The 20,229-nt window shown below is 35.8% G+C and overlaps 1 protein-coding gene across 6 annotated transcripts in view; it reads left to right on the top strand.

The window, feature by feature from the left end:
- STAG2 (STAG2 cohesin complex component) overlaps window positions 1-20,229 on the top strand; it is an 80,861-nt gene that overhangs the window by 46,384 nt on the left and 14,248 nt on the right. For all 6 annotated transcript variants that reach the window (XM_063345528.1, XM_063345527.1, XM_063345523.1 and 3 more), the window contains 18 exons: window positions 875-1,079; window positions 3,131-3,282; window positions 5,373-5,446; window positions 5,557-5,680; window positions 6,594-6,692; window positions 6,789-6,868; window positions 7,409-7,516; window positions 8,378-8,489; window positions 8,800-8,917; window positions 9,641-9,744; window positions 9,989-10,081; window positions 10,275-10,364; window positions 11,380-11,583; window positions 13,128-13,198; window positions 13,570-13,657; window positions 13,761-13,841; window positions 17,084-17,176; window positions 19,672-19,846. In XM_063345528.1, the coding sequence (XP_063201598.1) occupies window positions 875-1,079; window positions 3,131-3,282; window positions 5,373-5,446; window positions 5,557-5,680; window positions 6,594-6,692; window positions 6,789-6,868; window positions 7,409-7,516; window positions 8,378-8,489; window positions 8,800-8,917; window positions 9,641-9,744; window positions 9,989-10,081; window positions 10,275-10,364; window positions 11,380-11,583; window positions 13,128-13,198; window positions 13,570-13,657; window positions 13,761-13,841; window positions 17,084-17,176; window positions 19,672-19,846 (2,071 nt within the window). The remainder of the gene's footprint in view (window positions 1-874; window positions 1,080-3,130; window positions 3,283-5,372; window positions 5,447-5,556; window positions 5,681-6,593; window positions 6,693-6,788; window positions 6,869-7,408; window positions 7,517-8,377; window positions 8,490-8,799; window positions 8,918-9,640; window positions 9,745-9,988; window positions 10,082-10,274; window positions 10,365-11,379; window positions 11,584-13,127; window positions 13,199-13,569; window positions 13,658-13,760; window positions 13,842-17,083; window positions 17,177-19,671; window positions 19,847-20,229) is intronic.

A 20,229-nucleotide genomic window follows, 5' to 3' on the forward strand; every position in this document is an offset into this window, starting at 1 on the left:
CTTTAACAAAGGGGAAAACGTAATATGTTAAAAGGATTTTAGTATTCCTTAGAACTATCTCAGTGTGTAAATAGATTTAATTACTATAAGGCAAAATTGTATGGCATTTATAAAGCTTCAGCTGGGACTGTTTGTTCAGGGTGTTTCATCACTATGTTATGCACACTCTTCCTTGTAACAGAATTCTGATGAACAACTCTCAGATTTCTAAATCCTTTTCATGGTTACTTTCTTCATTTTTGGCTGGTAATGTTGTTTAGCCTCTTGAAGAAGCTGATCACAGAAGCACTGATACACAAATGATTGTCAATTGAATTTCCGCCCCCCGCCCCTGTCATTTTACCATTGTTTGTAAAGGTTCCCAAATTAGCATAGGAACACACATTTGTTATTTTCCAGGTGTGATAGTAGGTTGTTTTATGAATTCAGGAATTTTTCAATCTGATGTGTAAGTATCTCCCTGTAAACTTTATTATGGTCCTGAACTGAGTGTTCTTAAACCTGTCAACTGTTCCTGTGAGGGTTCTTATGTTCTAGTGTAACCTGGAGGAGATTTGTAAGGGATATGATTTTTTTAAATTTATTTTGTTCTTTTTCTAGAGAGTAGGATAGAAAGAGGAAATTTGTAGTTAGTATATGTGGTTATGTGCGGCTTTTATGGTAGGACTTGCAGAGTGTTGTTTCTGCATATAACAAGCCTGAGTTGCAAAGTAGATGCGTATTTGTGGAATCACATTCTTCTGATGTATTTTTTTTGTAGCATTGGAGATTTTGGCTTAAAGTTGTACCCATCTTTTTTTTTAATCTTTATTTAATAAAATAGCTTTTAAGATGTTTGAAAGAGTTTCCTATTTCCCTCTTTGTTTTTTAATAGGATAGTGGAGATTATCCACTAACTATGGCTGGTCCCCAGTGGAAGAAGTTCAAATCCAGTTTTTGTGAGTTCATTGGAGTACTCGTCCGGCAATGTCAATATAGCATCATATATGATGAATATATGATGGATACTGTCATTTCACTCCTTACGGGGCTGTCAGACTCACAAGTCAGAGCATTTCGGCACACTAGCACACTGGCAGGTCAGTGGATTATATTTATCTGTGTATTGCTTCCATTTTATGCTTTTTGTTGCACAGGAAAGAATTGTTCTGGTTGAACTTCTTAATATTTGACATTCAACTCATGTTTCCTTGTGTGATACGGTTTTTATCTAATGCAACTTGTTTTGGTACAGCGTTCTTATCGTTTTCGGTTTTGCATTACTGAAAAACACATTATTTAAAAGCATTCTTTACCAGCTGTCTAGTACTTCATTTTGGTTAGCTTTAAGTCTAGTAGAAAAAGTACATAGAAGGAGACTTTTCAGTTGATTCTATAAGTTTGTTTTTGGTCAAAATAAGGGTGTAGGTATCTTTTTAACCTCAACTGCAGTTGAACCTGTTTATGTCAACTTCAGTTGACATAAGTCATTAGGTCAAACGGGAGTAGTATTTTAGATTGGATGCAATTTGTACTACAAATTTAAATTGTGCTGGATATTGAGGCCATGGCACAATGTAATTGAAAGGAGCATTTCTGTTCTTTGCATTAGAAATAATTTTAAAGAATGCTTCATCAGTGATACAGTCACTAAAATTCTGTATGGTTTTAAGTAATTGTCCTTTTTATGGGAATTTCTACACCACCACCACCACCCCCCCCCAGTCTGTTAAATTACAAAGAAATTCCTTATAATTTAAGTATGGAGTGGTTTAAATAAATATATCATTATATGGACAAAGAATAAGCTTTTTGGATAAGGAAGTCCTAAATCTGTGTTGATTAATGAAGCAGGGTCTCAGTTGGCATTGTGCAGCAGTCCACTTACGTAAGGCTTATTATAGTAATTTTAGTCTGAACAAGATGAATTTAGACTGTACCTGAAACCGAATTTTTGCCACACTGGAAATAGTTCTTGTTATTCGCCGGAACGGGCTAGTTTAGAGCTAGCTTCAATTCTTGACTATCTGACCAGTTGTTCATGGATCATCTCCTTGAGTATCCATCAGCACACTGCACATCGGGCTGCTGCTGTGGGACTCCCGCTAGCCAAGGCATTCATTACGGAGAGAGAAAGAAACCCTTTTATTTCAGGAGAATATACTGTTTCTGCTGTATCATCAAATTGACTGCTGTACCATATGACTAATACAAATTTTAGTTCTTAAAAAAGTAGTTTACCTTTTTTTTTTTTTAAATTTTGAGTTCCTCCTGAATAAAAGTTGTAGAAATTGCCCTGTTGCATGTTAATTTCTGTCACGCACAATAATTTTTATCAGTAGTTTGTTTGCATTTGTTCACATCAGTAATAGATTCTGTTGATTTTGTGTAATTACATGTGCTTTTCATGTGAGATTACAATTTGTATTCTTGAAGATTGTGTTTTATATGGGATAGAGGTGGCCAACAAAATCCTCGTATCCATATTTACTATTATTTGCTGTAATTTTGGCTTCTATGATTAGCTCAGACTTGTTCTTTTCATTTTGATATCCTTGGAGATCAGTGTGTGATGATACTTCAGTTTATCTGCATGTCTTTACGCCTTACTCATCAACTTTATGCTAATGTTACATGCTTAATAATGTTCTGCGAATGCTCTGCCAATGCGAGCCCTTACAGAAGTTCTTAAGAAAAGCAAGTATATTATTGACCACCTCCTGGTTTCTGGAATAGGCCTATTTGCGCTCATTTTAAAAGGGTGGATTCAGAAATAAAAGCACCAAAAAAAAATCCCACCCAAGTGTATGTTACATTTTCGTCAGGTCTCTGGCTTCTACTTGGCTAGTGTCCTTTGTCTGCTTCTGCAAATAAAGGAACATTTAAAGAAAAAATGGCCCTCATTAAAATTAAACTGAGGGGAAAATAATGGTGTGATATGATGGCATTGGTTGTCTAAGGCGTTTCCTTTTGAAGAAAGAAACTTCTTGTGTGTTTGAATGATTTGGTAATATCAGTCTGCTCTGGACTTTGTTTGTAAATCTTATTTCACCTTCATTTTTTGGGGAAACATACCCTGTATCTCAACTCATCAATAATGCTTTTAGCATTAAAAAACTTTTAAATAATCCTTTTCATTTTTTTTTTGTAGCCATGAAGCTGATGACTGCTTTAGTGAACGTGGCATTAAATCTTAGTATTAACATGGACAATACACAACGGCAGTATGAAGCAGAACGAAATAAAATAATTGGGAAACGAGCTAATGATAGGCTGGAACTCTTACTACAGAAAAGAAAGGAGGTTAGTGCAACTGTCTGTAGCTGTTGTGCATAGGATGAGTGTTGATAAATGACAATTAATTAATCTTGTTCTGTAATGTTTTTTTTGTAAAGATAGTTCTTAGCCCCTCTGTTTAAATCTTTAAATTGCTCGTGTTTAATGTTTGAAAAACTTCGAAAAGGTGCATCTTACCATCTGCTTTTCTGTAAAAAGCTGTAAATGTAGACTCCTTAAATTTTCATGTAGTGCTGTCTAAGTAAAGTTAGGAAAAGAGACTGCAATCAGTAATAGATAATTTTTGTTGTATTTCTTGACTAGTTTCCTTAAACAGAGCTCAAATATGTGACAAAATTTACCATACATTACCTGCTTTTTTGCTTCTAGAGAAGAACCCTGTGATCGTGGGGCAAAATGCTGCTTTTATGTCAGTACTGATCTCAGCAGAAAGTGTGTTTAAAGGCTTTAGATAAGGGTTTTTCTTCTACAGAAAACACTATCAAAACTGAAAATGCAATCTACTTCTGTTTTCTTTCTTTTTGTGTAAGAGGGACTTGCTGATTCATTGCTGACAGTGCTGTCCTATTGAAAGCCCTAATTCATTCAGGTTGAATTTTTTATTTCTGGGGAACTGATGTTTGGGTTTTTTTTGTTTGTTTGTTTGTTCTAGACATTAGAAATAACCTTCTTATGATCAAAGGAGACATTTCACCTTTGCTCTTCAACTTTTGTGCTGTTACCTGTTAATATTTTTACTTTCTTGACAATTCAGATGAGCTAACAACTTCTGTGTCCTGTTCATCTCACAAAGATCTTGCAATTTGAGACTGATCTCTTAAACACCCGTTAAATGTAGATGCATGTGCAGGACCAGTCCTGTTATAAGTAATATATCAATACACAGAAAAGGCAGTGATGTGAGAATCAAGACTTTTCCCAATCTCAATTGCTCATATGTATGATTGGCTTTTAGGATTTCTTACCAGCTTGTCTAGTTTCAGTTTTGATTTTCTGGGTTTTTTCATTCTTCTACTGAATGAAAGTAAGCTTTGAAGTAACATTCAATTGTTTGTTTGATTTCAGGTTTTGTTTCATTTATAACTCAGCCTTATTCACTGTAGTCATTGATTTTTGTTTTTTTGCATGTCTTTTGTTTTAATATTTTGTATTTCCACCTCCTCCCACTTCAGAGGCTACTGTGGGCAAGTGTTAGATTTAGGCCCAGAACATGTTAAATATTTTGCTTTTTCAGTTGTCGACTATTCTCATTAACATTGTCTTAATTTGTCATACCTTTATAGTTCAAACTGCAAAAAGAATATGCTTGTCTGCTGACAATATTTAGTTATTTTCAAATCTTCTAATCAACTTTCTTGCACTTTCAAAGCAAATACCATTTTCTGTGTTTTAAAACAATGCATGTATCACTTTTCATCTCATTTGCATGTTTTGCTCGTCTTGTTACTTTGAGTCTGGATTTGTCTCCTCCATTATGTTTCAGCTTGATATTCTTAAATCAGTTTTTTCTGTGATACCTTACTCAGTTTCTGCATTTTTTTCCTCTCTAATTTAAGTAATGGATGAGGAGGAAAGAAGTATTCAAAATAGAGTATATGCTGCTTATGTAGCCATTTGCAAAGTTCTTCATCTGTATCTTGACTCTTTATATTACAAATTCTTTAGCGTACAGAAAAGACTCCTTGTAATACAGTTCACATGATTTGGGTATTGCTCTAATAACACATGTCCATAAAAACATAGTAAGTGTATTAAAAATTGGGTTGAACATCGGGCTTAAAAAGTTACTAGAAAATTAAATCAAGTTTTCCTATAAATAACTTAAGAAGGAGCTTGCAGAAACCCAAGATATCTTTGTTACAGTTGAAGAACAGTTTTCCAGTGATCGGAATTACTAAAATTTGTATGCTGTCGTAGATATAATTCCTTAAATAGTAGCATATTGTACTGTGAAACAGACTGGTGAATGTTTCAGGAAAGGATTTCATGGCCACGGTTGCAGATGTTAACTTAATTTAGTTTGTCTAGCATCAGCACCACCTAATTTGACTGTAAAAGTGCTGCTCACTGTTGATGTACTCTGTTCATTCTTTCAGCTTCAGGAAAATCAGGATGAAATAGAAAACATGATGAATGCAATATTTAAAGGTGTTTTTGTGCATAGATACCGGTAAGTTTCTCTAAGTAATTTGTAGCTTCGTCAGTTTATTTTGGAAGCTGGTGACAAGTTATTTCTAATTATTCATCTGTTTGATCCTGTTTACCCGCTTCATTCCATAGAGATGCAATTGCTGAAATAAGAGCTATCTGTATTGAAGAGATTGGAATATGGATGAAGATGTACAGTGACGCCTTTCTCAACGACAGCTACTTAAAATACGTAGGGTGGACTATGCATGATAAGGTAAGCTGCATTGAGGAAAAGGAGCAGAATCATGAAGCGTAACTCCCTGTTTATGCTTGTTGATCTTGCCAGGCTAGGTTCTGATCTCTTAACTGTTTTCATCAGTCGCTGCCTTTCCTTACCACTCAGAAGCATTGGTGTTTCAACATATATATATAAAATAGACTTGAATCTTTTGAATGGTTTTAGAGAGTATATATAGATTTTAAAGGAATTTTATTATTTGTAAGGAAATGGATTTTTCTATTTATGTATTACTGATACAGACTTCTACTTTATAATACTATTTAAAATTAATGTATTTCACGTGAAATAATCCAGGCATATAGCCTAAGTTTCAGTATTTTGCCAAGTCAAGAAACTTCTTAGCTTTCTCAGCTAGCTGTAAAAAGCATGGGAAGGGTTCCCTTTTGTGCTGATGAGCGCCTCAAGCTGTTACTTACCGGCTAGAGATTGTTCTCTGCTCGGAGTGGTCAACAGATACAAACTGTATCTGTTAACTGTATCTACTCGGTAGTTCTGATCTAACAAGAGATGGTCATTAATGATATAGATGTTGCCAGTTTTAATTTAAGTGAAAGGAAACACACAGAACTCTACTTTTGGAAGTATCTTAAGCGTTTAGAGTACATATTTAAAGAATGAAACAAGTGTTTTTTGACTTACAGAGATACTAACTGCAGTAAGATGTTGTGGGGAGGGAGTGTGCTTTGTCCTGTCCCGTCCCGTGTTCCTCCCCCGCATTGGCTTGTTACAAACAAGGACATACTATTACGTCATTAACATGATTATTGATAGATTATATTGAGAATATTTGTTCTTTGAGACTGCAAAAGAAACTTGTCTGTATGATTTGAAGATCACATCTGTATCCTATACTTGACTTTTAATCCAGTTCTTAATTTTATTTTAGCAAGGGGAAGTAAGACTCAAATGCCTAACTGCTTTGCAAGGGCTTTACTATAATAAAGAGCTTAATTCCAAATTGGAACTCTTCACCAGTCGGTTCAAGGTTAGTGTAACATCATATTTTAAAGTAAGTATGAATTTTTTTAAAGTTCTGTTACACTTCTCTCCTCTCTGACAATACTTTATTTTGTGTTCTTAGGATAGAATTGTGTCTATGACTCTTGACAAAGAATATGATGTTGCAGTCCAAGCAATAAAATTACTCACTCTTGTTTTACAGTAAGTACATGTATATCTCCTTATCTGACCTACAAAAAATATGAAAACTTAAAAGTATTTCTCATACCTGTGGGTGAGGACAGCAGCTTGACAGAATTCAGATAATCCAAAGTCTAGAAAAATGTCTACGCATCGACACCCGAATAAAGTGGAATTTCAAAAGTAATCTGCCTAGAACAGTGCTGTTACTTACCTACCACAGTTAAGTAAGAGTAAAGGCTAGAAACTTAGAATTCAGCCTCCATAATTTGAAGCTATGGAGCAATATTTGAACTGAAGAAATCTAGAATGTACTGAACATTACACAGTTGAATATTTGAGCATAAGCTTCTGCCAAATGCTCATACTTTGTCAGCAGTTTTTGTTTAGGAAAACTTTGGAACTAAGCTGTCTTGTTTTGGTTTTCAGGATGATAAATTGAAGCAAAAGGTTTAGATCCTCCTTCATTTCCATCTCCTTCATTAGAGTTTATACTCTATAGACTCAGCTTTTTTGTTTGGTGTCTTTTTTTGTTTCCTTCTTCTCATCGCTTACCCCTAGGAGTAGTGAAGAAGTTCTGACTGCAGAAGACTGTGAAAATGTCTACCATCTGGTTTATTCAGCTCATCGGCCAGTAGCAGTTGCCGCAGGGGAATTTCTTTATAAAAAGTAAGATGGAGAAATTATATTTAACTTCTTGTTCCTGTAGATTTTAGTGTGTGCATTAATATTAGGCTTCTCATTAAGTTTTAATTAAGAAAAGGAAAAATTGTATAATGAAGTGACCTGAAGAAATAACTTGTAGCAGTACTGTAGCTTTTGAATTGTTGTAGTTTTTCTGAATGGGAAATAGAGAGTAATTTTGAAGGCTGTGCTTTAAAAGCTTGCACCTACAGGTAGTATAATAAAAACACTTCTTTGTCTTCTCCTTTCCCATTCTTCCTATGTTCTGTGACACATCTTCAAATGCTCATGTAGTTTAGTACCTAAAACTTGTGCTTGCAGCATAATGAGTATTTTCCCGTTTGTAGTTCTGCTGACCCCCCCTCCCCAGAAGCTGGCTTATATGACCATTTCATGAAGTATTTTTCTCTTTGGGGAGGGGAGAGATTCAACACATAACTTCAGGTGTGTAGGGAAACAAAGTAGAGTTTCCTTCCAATACTTTTCAGATCTTACTCCAGAATTTCTTTGCTGCTTTAGTCTCATGTGGGGAGGTTCAGAAAATGTAGTTTGCTAAAGAGGAGCATGGGACCTCAAACACCTGCAATTATCATTGATGTTTGTGAAGTATTGTAAAGTATTTTGGTAAAATTATACATTCCACTGGAAACAAGTCAGTGAAATACCAGCTCAATATATATGAAATTGATCAAATGATGCTTGTCCCAAATCGCTTCCTTTCAAGATAAAATGTGGAGCCAAGTAGCAAGGTATTAAGTTTGTGTCTGTAAAAACCAACATCTTGATATGAATTGACTGGCAAAGGCAATGAAAAAGAAACTTGTCCTGAAATAATTTTTCTTTTAGGCTTTTCAGCCGCAGAGATCCTGAAGATGATGGAATACTTAAAAGGAGGGGAAGACAAAGTCCGAATGCTAATCTTGTGAAGACATTAGTGTTTTTCTTTTTGGAAAGTGAAGTAAGTTGAGTTTCAGGGATATCCTTGTTTTTGTGGTGTGTGTGTGTGTGTGTTGTTTTATTGACTTTATTTTTTGTGGGTTTTTTTATTAATATTTTTTAATTTAATTTGCTGTTGTTTTTCTTTTCACCCACTCATTGCCTAATAACAATGAATCTGTCCTGTTACTTGAGCAACCTGGGGGTCAAAAAACTGTTTTCTGTGGTTGTGTTTATTTGAAGGTTCTGTCCAGTACAGAGTATTGAGACAGGTAAAGAAAAATACTGAAAAAGACTGATAAAGAAAAATACTTAATCTGTTCTCATTTTAGTTGCATGAACATGCTGCTTATCTTGTGGACAGCATGTGGGACTGTGCAACAGACCTCTTGAAGGACTGGGAATGTATGAACAGTCTTCTGTTGGAGGAGCCTCTCAACGGAGAAGAACGTAAGAAGCTTTTGTAGATCATTCTTTATATTTCTATGCAGTCTGTGCAGTTAGTCTTGATTTATAAGGAAATAAGATGTTTACATTTATGAATCCCCATATATTCTCTATTTTTCAATCACTGTAATAATCACTAATACTAAGTATAAATGTGAAGAAGAGCAGAAAGAGACCACTTTGGGTATGGAAGTGAGACAAGAAGAACAATGGTGGGAAGAAAAGGGGGAGAAAAGAGCGGGACTAAGCATGCCATGCCCTGTTGTTCCACGGGTTCAGGCTGCACTTCTGACATGAGAAAAACTAAGTTGCTTGTGAAACTGGTTCATTTATTGAGTGTTAAAACTACGCTATGGAAAAGTACTGTCATTTCTTTAATGACAGTAAAACCAAACCACCCCCAGCATAATTCTGTAATTCCTAGGTCTTAGTAAATGGACCTCTGAAAAACGAAAAAGGATGATTATGAAACTTGCTATTTGTTTCATCCTGTCCTGTGAGTCATCCAGTGACATTCCCTCAATTTTAAATATTTTCTTGTGGTGTTTTATAAGGTGCTTAACTTCTCTGTCCCCTGTGCTACCCCCACCCCTGGAAATGAGCTATTGGCCTAGATGTCTGTCTTTTTTCCTTTAAGAAAGTAAACATATTTTGATCCTTAGATACTAATACTTGTGGAAAACAAAAAATCAAGCTGTGTTTTAACATCTGTTTCTTAAATTTCAGCTTTAACGGATAGACAGGAAAGCGCACTGATTGAAATAATGCTTTGTACAATTCGGCAAGCAGCTGAATGTCATCCTCCTGTGGGAAGAGGAACAGGGAAAAGGGTAGGAAGCAAAAAGCTACTCATCTAGAGATGTGGGAATGGCTTTGTGGGGATAGTGTGGGAAGAAGGAAACAGTTGTAGGCTGTTGCTGTTGAAGGGACTGAATTCAGAAATTCAGCTCTGGTCTCCACAGCCTCCACTATCTTGAGTGCCCTGGCTAGTTCACTTTTTCTGGACTTAATTATAATTGAAACTTTGCACCAGCACTTTTTAGTTGTAAAATCCTCACAATGTCAATATTTTAGGTGCTGACAGCAAAGGAAAAGAAAACCCAGTTGGATGACAGGACAAAAATTACTGAACTTTTTGCAGTGGCACTTCCTCAGTTGCTAGCAAAGGTAGGTTTAATTCCATTTCTTGATGATGAACTGTTGTTGAAATTTTAACAAGTATAGTTTCTTGTAGTTGTATAGCTTGCACAAGTCTTCATTTTTTCTTATTAGTCTTGACTAATATTTGATTGTTCTATAACAAATCGTGGTGTTGTCCAAGACTTTTTCATTTGAACTTTTTTCCTTTTCAATTTTACAGTATTCGGTAGATGCAGAAAAAGTCACCAACTTATTGCAGTTGCCACAGTACTTTGATTTGGAAATTTATACAACAGGGCGATTAGAAAAGGTAAGGTAACATTCAGTAACGCTTTACACAAAAGTAGAAAGCCCAGGTGCGGTTTTTTGTGTAAGTGAGACTTACTTATTGTAACCTTTATTGAGAATGAGAGTTGGACTTCAGAGCTCTGACTGGCTGCTTTTTTCAGAGATACCAAAAGTTTGAGTTTTCTAAGGCCTGTCTGGCGAGTTTTAAGAGAAAATCTTGCCAGTTAGATTAACTTTATGCGAGAGCATTTATTGTTTGGTTATGGTCATGTTTGAGGTATGCTGCTGTACAGATTGTAAAAAGCTTGTACATATCTTAATAAGTTTTCTTCTTCTGATCACAAAAACTAATAAACTACCATCGTCATTGCATTAAAAGGGAAAAAACTACCAGATCACAAATTATGTAGTTAATACTCTCATTTTATCTGCTGTGGTGATGAAGTTGGTGTAAACTCTTCTCATCTCCGTTTTCTCCTCCTCAGATGCACTGTTTTGCTGCGTTGTGAAGGAAGTAGCTGGAAATTATTAGGGTCAAAGTAATAAGATGTTTAGTTACAACCTAGAGCAGTGGTGGGCAACCGGGTTGAGGGGAGGGATATAGGAAGACCTGAAGTTGATTTCAGTGCTGAGAATCTTCAATTATACAGCTTTTAAGACCATGTGTAAATGTTTGTGTGAGTGGGAGGTAAATGCTTCTGTGTTGTTCAGTTGGCATTGCAAATTCAAGTGTTAGATAAAACCATACTGACAATTGCAAATTTTTAATGTCTTTTTAAAATGCATTGAATCTTTAGCCTTTGACAAGCTCCTACTTAATTTTTGCTAAATAGGTTTTTAATTTACTCAGAAGCTTCACTGGCTTTCTAGAAGTGTTTTGTGTTTTGTATCATAGTTACAAAAGTAATAAATGGAATTTATCTTTTAAAATTCCTTAAGGTTTATTAAAAATATATATGTGTGTATGTGTCAGTGTGTGTGTGTGTATATATATATATGAATACATATTTTTTTTCCACGCCTCATCTTTCTTGTAGCATTTGGATGCCTTACTGCGACAAATCCGGGATATTGTGGAGAAGCACACAGATATAGATGTTTTGGAAGCCTGCTCAAAAACATACCACGCTCTCTGTAATGAAGAATTCACAATCTTTAACAGGGTTGACATTGCAAGAAGTCAGTTAATAGATGAATTGGCAGACAAGTTTAATCGACTTCTTGAAGACTTCCTGCAAGAGGTATTGTAATGTGCAAGATCAACTTTTCCTGCCCCTGTAAATATTTCCAGTACGTTTTTCTGCCTTCCTGTGCAAGTCATTATGTCAGGGATGGGAACTTCCCTCTGACTGTCAAAACTGTTAAGCACAATAATACGACAGTACCATTCTTGCGATTATGTGAACTTGGACTGTTTTTCTATATTAGGACAGTGAGTCTTTAATTTTAATCTCCTTTTGACAAGTGTCTTTTGGAAGTTTGAGTTAAGTTTCAGTTAAACTACAAAATTATGTAAACTTTTCACCTTTAGGTTTTGAATCTTGTGTTTGAGAGATGTGGCATTGTAATTCCACTAGGAGTACTGGTGTTGCTAGTCTCACCTGTGGTTGCATGTTGCTGCTGTTAAATCTCTTAAGAAATCACTCCCCCTCCCTTCCTGACCACAGGCAGATGCAGTTAATAACTTAAAAATCACTTTGTTCCCACACTGTGCTAGTCTGCCGAGTGAGAATTTTCGGATACTATATTTAACTTTACTATCTGGGGCCTCTGACATTCAGACAAAACTTGTTTCTCCTCCTCGTCTGTGATAAGGAGCACAGGAGGCGTCTTTTTGATAACTTCATTCTCCACACTTCTTAGATGCAGACTTTCTTTAGCAAGCTTTGCTCCTCTTCCTCTGCCGTGTTGGCCTGAACTAGGACTCCACTCTAGAAACCCTAGACATATGTGGACTATGTAAGAAATGTGCCTAGTAATCCATTTATTTTCCGCTTTGTGAGAGGAAGAATGTGAGGTAAAGCAAGGAAATGAAATGTCAGACAGTTGGCTTGAAGGAAAATGGCAAATACTCTGGTAGAAGTGTTGAAATCCATCATGCCTTGATAAGGTTGTGCAAGTACAGAACAGTAAAATGCACCGGAGTTGCACTATCTCTGATACTCTGAGGAGGAGTTTCTGTGACCTTAGATGGTTTTTCCTATGTACTTAAATAGATACTTCTTGGACCCTTTTCTTTTTACTCCTTTTCTTTCTCCAAGTGCAAGTTTGTCAGAACTTATAGGAAAATTAGAACACAACACTTCCCTCAAAGACTTTTTTCTAAGATTAAAGTAAGATTGAGGTACTGACCTGTGGCCCATCTAGTCCAGTATGTATTGTCTGACAGTGGCCTCTGCTGGATTCTTCAGAGAAAATTGAAGCACCTACATAATACATTGTTTTCCGCTATCCTAGACAATTTTTTTTTTCCTTCTGCCTCCTCCCCGCTCCCCTCCCCTATTTCTCCTTGTGCTGTTGACTATTTCTAAACATGAACTGCTGCCTTCTTTCTCAAACTCTTTAAATCTTTAACGTGTCATTGATAATTTAAATGCAGTTGGTTTCTTGCTGTGGGTTTGTGGGTTTTTTGTTAGGTTGGTTTTCTTGGGTTTTTTTGCTTGTCGTGGGTTAGGTTTGGGCTTCATGTTTTTTGTTCTGTTTTTTTTTTTTTAAATCGTTTTAAGTTCCCTGGTTTGCTTAGCATATATTGCTTGGGATATCTTACTATATGATTATTAAACAGGGGGAGGAGCCTGATGAAGATGATGCATATCAAGTCTTGTCAACACTGAAGAGGATCACTGCTTTTCACAAGTAAGTAGGCTTCTGCAAACATCTGTCAGGGTTTTGGTGTCTGGGCGGGGTGGTTTTTGTTTGTTGGTGTTTAATTTGTTATCTCTTAACTTTTTAATGCAACTTGGAGGTTTTTTTAAGTGTGAATGATTGAGAGTTGTGCAGAGTATGATGCATTTTGAATATATGGAGAAAAATGTAGAAAACTGAAATCTTCTGGGGTTCTTTGCTTTGGTATTTTTTTGTGGTGTTGGTTTTTGTTAGGGTTTGGGGGGTATTTGTGGGGGTGTTTTTGTTTTTTAGACTAGTTAAGCTTTTATTAGTAGTTAACATCAAATTGCGGAAATGATGTTAGTTAAATTACATCTTTGCTTCATTTCTAATGCTTCCAGTGCTCATGACCTATCAAGATGGGACTTGTTTGGCTGCAACTACAAGTTATTGAAAACTGGCATTGAAAATGGAGACATGCCAGAACAGGTCTGTAGTTAAAATGTGTTGTTTAGGTACAACAATAAGTAGCTTTTGTAGCTGTCTTTTATTGGCCTTTGTCATCTAATGCATTTTTTCCTTTTGATTTCAGATTGTTATTCATGCACTGCAGTGTACTCATTATGTAATCCTTTGGCAGCTAGCAAAAATTACTGAAAGCAGTTCCACAAAGGTATGCCCTGTTCTGGTTGTATTAGCAAATAAACATTTGTACATACCTGCAGTGTCATCAAGTGGGAACTGTGATGGAATTAATTAAGAATAATACCTTATTATAAATACATTTCTAATAATTTTTTTCAGAATTCATAATTTTTGTAGTGGAATGCTTGACTTTTAAACCTAGTATTTCTCTATAAATTGCCACATTTTTATTATTTAATTATTATGTTTAATTTGTCAGAATTTTAAAGTAATTGTAGTAAATAAATGCAATATCTATTAATCTGGCAAAACTACAAAACATGGTATAGTCGGTCTTACTACTCAGGTAGTGGGTTTGAATTTGTTTGCAAACTGTGAAGTATCAGTGACAAGTCAGTGATGTGTGAGATACCAGAATTTGCACATTATCATAGTGTTCTTACTGCTCAGTATGTTGCAGTCATACTTTGCTCTTCATCAGTCTTTTAAATGTGTTGTTAAATAAAGACATGAAAAGATTTAAGTTAAATTTCAAACTTTCTTGGGGAATAAGATAGCCTGTCCTTGTTCTATGTATAGTAATCGTGAAGGGCAAAGCGCTGGCAAATGTCATCTTTCTAATTTCACTTCTTGAAAAATCTCGGAGGAAGGATTAAGGTTTCCTGTATCCACTGGACAGCATTGCTTGAAGAGGGTGATTAGGTGGCTTGCTCTGCCTAACGAAAGATGGTTTTTGAAAAGCTAGGCAGTTCAGTATGGAGTTCCTAAGTGCTGAAACATTTTGATGATTTATTTAACTAAAATTAAAAAAAAAAGTTACAATCAAACATACTTCTGGAAGCCGTCTACAGTCCTGTAAGAAGAGTACATTTTGTGCTCTTTCACTGGAAATTTTTGTTGGAGTAGCACTTTGGTATTGGAGTTGCTGATAACACATCCTTTATTTATGCCAGAGATTAAATAAGTAAATTCTTCAGTTTTTTGGAACATTTTTATTGCCATATTTATAATGGCAATATATTTATTGCCATTTTTATGGCAATTTATAATTAATTTAAGAAAATACAATTAATTTAATTAATTTGTTATATTTTTATTTATATAAATAATTTAAGAAAAAGAATTTTGTAGGCATCTTATAACTTACTAGGGACAAAACAGGGAGCTCACATTAGTAATTTGTAATCAATAAATTGTAATTTGTAATTAATAATCCATTATTACAGTAGACTTAATGTGAAGATGTGTAAGTTTTTTATTTTTATTTTAGGCTGTGATAGTATAAGCTTCTGGTAGATAAAGGAGTGGAGAAGCGTGCTATGTAACTTGTACTGATGGGTTTTATAACAGAGAATATGTTTGTGAGATCATGGTGGTTTGTTTTTTTTTTCTTCTCTATCATGTTAAGACTTCATTAGTCAAACGAATAATTGCAGCCTTATTGATTCAGTAATTACAATGTGAAGGTGTGTTAAATAAACTTGAGCTTCTTCCACACTGGCTGGCTAGCTATTTTACCACGTATGTTTTAATGGCTTTTAACATTTCCAAACCAAAAAATATCAGATATGAAGTGGATACATATTGTTGAGAACCACTTACATGAGTGAAGGATTTGGAGGCTTTCTTAGCTTATTCTTTAAAGGGTAAACAGCAGTTCAAGCTCTTGTAATAGTGATTAAAGCGTTATCACAAGCCTGATGGCAGAAGCTGAGCTAAATACTGAAAAGTTAGGTTAGAAATGAAGATTAACTTAGCTATTTTGCAGTAAAATGTAATTTGGAATACTTTCAGCAGGAATGAAGAGAACTTATTTGGAAAGTGGTCCCTTATTGAGACTTATTTTCTGCTCCTGTATAATAAAGTTTGGTAAATTAAAGCTTTCATAGGTTTAACTTCTGAACCAGAGTTATTTTATTATATTTAACTGCTTGACTGCTGCCAAATATACCAGGTATGTACAGAAAGTTCCATTGATTTCTGTTCAATGCCAATGGAACATAACAGCAAAGAAGTTGAAGCACAGAACCAGCAGTGACTGAAGTGTACAGTGCCTAAAGATCAATTTTTGGTTTGGTTTTGGGGTTTCTTTTGGTTTGGTGGGTTTTTTTGTTTTGTTTTGGTTGGTTGGTTTTTTGCTTGTTTTCATTTGGTTTTTGTTCTGTGACAAAATTAACTGCTAACTGTGTGTTGTTTGTGAACAGGTTGACAAAGTATGTGAATTAGCTTCATAATATAGGCTGCTAAAATAAAAAACTATGTAAATAGTTCATTTTTTATGAAAATTTAAGCACATAATTCTCCATACAGGAAAGAAAAGATTCCTCTGGGTATTCCTCTTAACATCAGTATAGTAATCTGAATAGCAGTCTTTACTATTCAGAGAGAAACGGGTTTATGTAGTGAAGGTTTTCTAAAACCATATTCTACTTAAACTCACAGTCAAGAATCAGCTGTTGCTTTTGTAATTCCAGTTGAGATTAAATGACACGTACCAGTGTGTTACCTACTTTCTTGAAGGGAGAGACTTGTTTTGATTTAGACTGCATGGATGGTTTTTAAATTTATCTCAGAGATACTTCTTTGTCTGGACTGTTGCTGGTTCCCCAGGTGGCCTTTTGTAATAAGACTTCCCCAGTTCTGTGGGGGCTAGAATCTTCACATGATTGAGTAATGCTACCTGCCACACATGTGGATGGTATTTCTACCAATCGGATACTTTACTTGCTTAATAATCTACTTTTCCGTAAGTTATCACAACACTTCTGAAGCTACAAGTGTTTTCAGTGAAAGAGAGGAAGAAAACCCTGACTGTCATCTGACATTTTATTTTATCCCCAAGCAGTGAGATAATAAAATAAAACCATGTAGCCTTTTCTGTTTTAGTTATAAACAGCTACCTAAAATCTATCTTCTAGGTTGAAAATGCAGATACTTTAAAGAGAAAATGATTTATGCTCTGGGTTGGGTTTTTTTTGGGAGGTGGCAGTGTTGGTGGCACTCTTTTTTTTTTTTTTTTTTTTTTTTTTTATTGCTATTCTTTTAATAGGTAACTTCACTATTTTCATCCCAGCTTTTGTGGTACACAGGATGACAAAACTGAGGAAGTTGCTACTTGATATTTTTGTTTGTAGTAGTTTTAAATAAGGCTGTGGACTTGAATGTTATGACTATATACGAGGTCTGTGGTGGATAGCTCTGAAAATGCATGCACTAAAAGTGACTAGAAATTGAAAAAGCAAAACTTACATGAAATCCTTGTCTTTGAAGGAGGATCTTCTACGTCTAAAGAAGCAGATGAGAGTGTTCTGTCAAATCTGTCAACACTACCTGACCAATGTAAACACTGCTGTCAAGGAACAGGTTAGTGACTGTTGTTTATCCTTGTAGTCTTCTAATATTATACTTCTAAAGCAGTTGAAAAGTTCCTCTTGCTAATATTTTTAGCACTTATGTGGGGAATGTGGTGTGTCTTGGATGTTCAGGCTGAACATTAGATTTCAGGGATCAGAATCAGTTCAGAATCTTAGGATTTCAGAATCAATTTGAACTTGATTCTTTCTAGTAATTTTAGGCAGCATAAACTTTTAGTCAAAGGGTTGGGTTTTTTTGCAGGCGCACTGTAGAAACCTTCTGGTTTGTAAGTTAGGTGGGAGAGTTCCATTGCAAAGCTCTTGCTTACTGTGTGGTCATGACACAAACCTCCGGTGGAGCTGATTGTGCATTTGTAGACTCAGAGCTGGAAGAGCTAGGGACAGCTATTTAAAAGAAAGAAGTTTTTTTTTTTTTCGTTCTGTCTTTGAATGCTTTTACGTTCCCACATTTGTACTATGATACATACCTGCCCATCCACTCAAGAACTGTGAAAACAACTTTCCTCCTCTATCTGTAAACCTGTGGGGACATACAGGGGCAACTTCTCTGCCTGCTCCCCTTCACCATGATGCTGCACACAGAATATATTTCTCAGTTCTTCGGAGTCCCAGGATTTTGGGGATCTCTGAATCAGGAGAAAAAGAATGGGTTCTTAACGTGAGTGTGTGTGTATGTTTATACATGCGCATGTGTACGCTGTAACCTAGGGGATTTTGTTGTTGGGAAGTAGTATTTCTTGTTTGTGGTCACCCTTTGGTACACTCGCACACTAGTCAATTGTTAACAGTATTGTTTAGAGATATTTGGAGACCATTCTAGCAAATGCTTGGGAGCCTCAACAATGATGTACTGCTTGGAAAAGATGTAAGCAGTTTTCATTTTACCAATTCTATAGTCCACCCCTCATAGAGTTGTCCTTTGTGGGGGAGAGTTTTAGATGGAGCTCAGTTCTTGGCTATTTCAGATATAAAACATGTAGGTATTTAGTCCAGGCAAGTAGTGCCTGACATTTCAGGCAGGAGACGAAAGTCCTTGCTTTCTTGAAGAAAAACGCAGGCATGAAGGCTTTAGGGCTTGTTTTTTAATTTTCTTCTGTTTCAAAAAGAATTGAGACATCATCTTGGGCAATACTTGACTTGTGAGGGTAACAGGGTCAAAGGAGAAGGTTAAACTGTAGGGACTGAGTCTCTTCCTGTCTGTGGCCCAGTAGTTCTCTAGTCAGGACACTCAGAGGAGTTTCAGGTTCCAGTGAAGGGCATGGCTTACTGATAGCAGGATTGATTCTAAGTAAATGCCTTTAACATCCTTTAGAAAGTTAAAATGAAAAAAAAAAAACCCCACAAAGTATTTCTCTATGGTGGAAGGACCAAACAACCTTCTGGGTATACTTTTTATTAAACAAATAGAAAGCCAGGAGCCTTTAGGCTGCTAAAGGTAGCAATAACCTGGTTGAACTTGAAGTCAAAAATCTGGTCCACTGAGTCACACAATTGCAGCTTTTGAAATTCTTGCTATAACAAGAGTGTTCCTGGAGCTGAATAAGTATATTCTATGTTGGAGAGCTATCTAGTGTCAAAACAAGGTGTAGGGTGTGAAAGTGAGAGTAACAAAAGTTAGTGAAGCTCTGAATAGGTTTCTTTTAAAGGGCTGTATAACTCTAAGTCAGGTGGATGCTCTAGAAACTAGAACTGCCTCAGTCACATAAGGTACAATAGCCATGGTTCTGCTCTCCTCTTATTCTCATGAAAGGGCACAAGGAACTTCAGAGGAGCATGTGTATTTTTGTGACCAGGAAATTAGTAATATTTACTTACAGGAGTTAGAGAACAGATCTGTTTGTTAAAATGGAAGTACTTGAGATAGTTAAGTAGTTAAGATAGTTAAAATGGAAGTGACTCAAGGAGTCAGAGATGAGGTCCAGCACTAAGCAGCGTGTTGCCTTGGTCTGTTTGAAGAATGTCAGTCTAGGTACAGAGATGTTTGAACTTTCGACAGAGGGAGGGTACAACAGACATTTAAATCTGATGTCAGATGCACAAGTTAGCAAAAAGAAGAGGTGATTGCTTCTTTGGAAGCAATACATACTTTAAAACTTAAAGGGGTTGAATGACTTAAGCTGTAAGATGTTTTATAAACGTGATTGAAACAATTTAAAAGGAGACTGCTTTATGGTTGGTGTCCACAAAGTTCTCTAGTGACCTAATGTAGTATCCCTCAGGCAGAATTTGCGAGTTTCAGGCTCCTTGTGCTTTAATCTCATAATGTTTTGATATTTAGTTGGCTTCATCTATGCAGTATTTTTATTTGGAGGCCCAGTCTTCATACAGCAACCTCCTGTAAGAAACTGCACATTTTGACTTCTGGTTGGCCTGTGTAGTTGTTTAGGACTTAAATGGCTTATGTACACCACTGGGCTCCAGCTACATGATTCTAAATAACATCCAGTTTCCAAGCAAGTATTTACTAAGGTTTCTTTTTAATAGGCTTTCACAATTCTGTGTGATGTGTTGATGATCTTCAGTCATCAGATTATGACAGGAGGACGTGACATGTTGGAGCCACTTGTTTACACTCCTGATTCTTCATTGCAATCTGAACTACTCAGTTTTATTTTAGATCATGTCTTCATTGATCAGGATGATGATAACAATAGTGCAGGTTTGTACAAAACTTATCTTTCTTTTCCATTATTTGCCTTCTAACTAATAAAGTTGTTTGCCTATACTTCTGTGTGTTTTTTTTTTTTAATTCTTTTTTTCTGGCAGTGAGAGGTGTGCGTGGGCACAGAGGTAGGTTTATCTTTTAAATATCAGCAGCCAATGAAAGCATTTTATATTTGGGGGATGCATAGGAAAATTGTGGTAAAGGTTTGGTTTAATAGGCACAAATATATATGTTTCTGTACCAGGAAAAGAGACTTGTCAGTGGGCAGTGAAGTGCACTGTTGTCAGAATTGAGTTTTGATTTTCTGAATCCTGACCACTAGGCCACGTCACTTCATATGTATAATGCTTAAGTATGAAGTATGAATTTAAACGCAA

This window comes from Chroicocephalus ridibundus, chromosome 9 (assembly GCF_963924245.1).
Source record: "Chroicocephalus ridibundus chromosome 9, bChrRid1.1, whole genome shotgun sequence".
Taxonomy (NCBI): domain Eukaryota; kingdom Metazoa; phylum Chordata; class Aves; order Charadriiformes; family Laridae; genus Chroicocephalus; species Chroicocephalus ridibundus.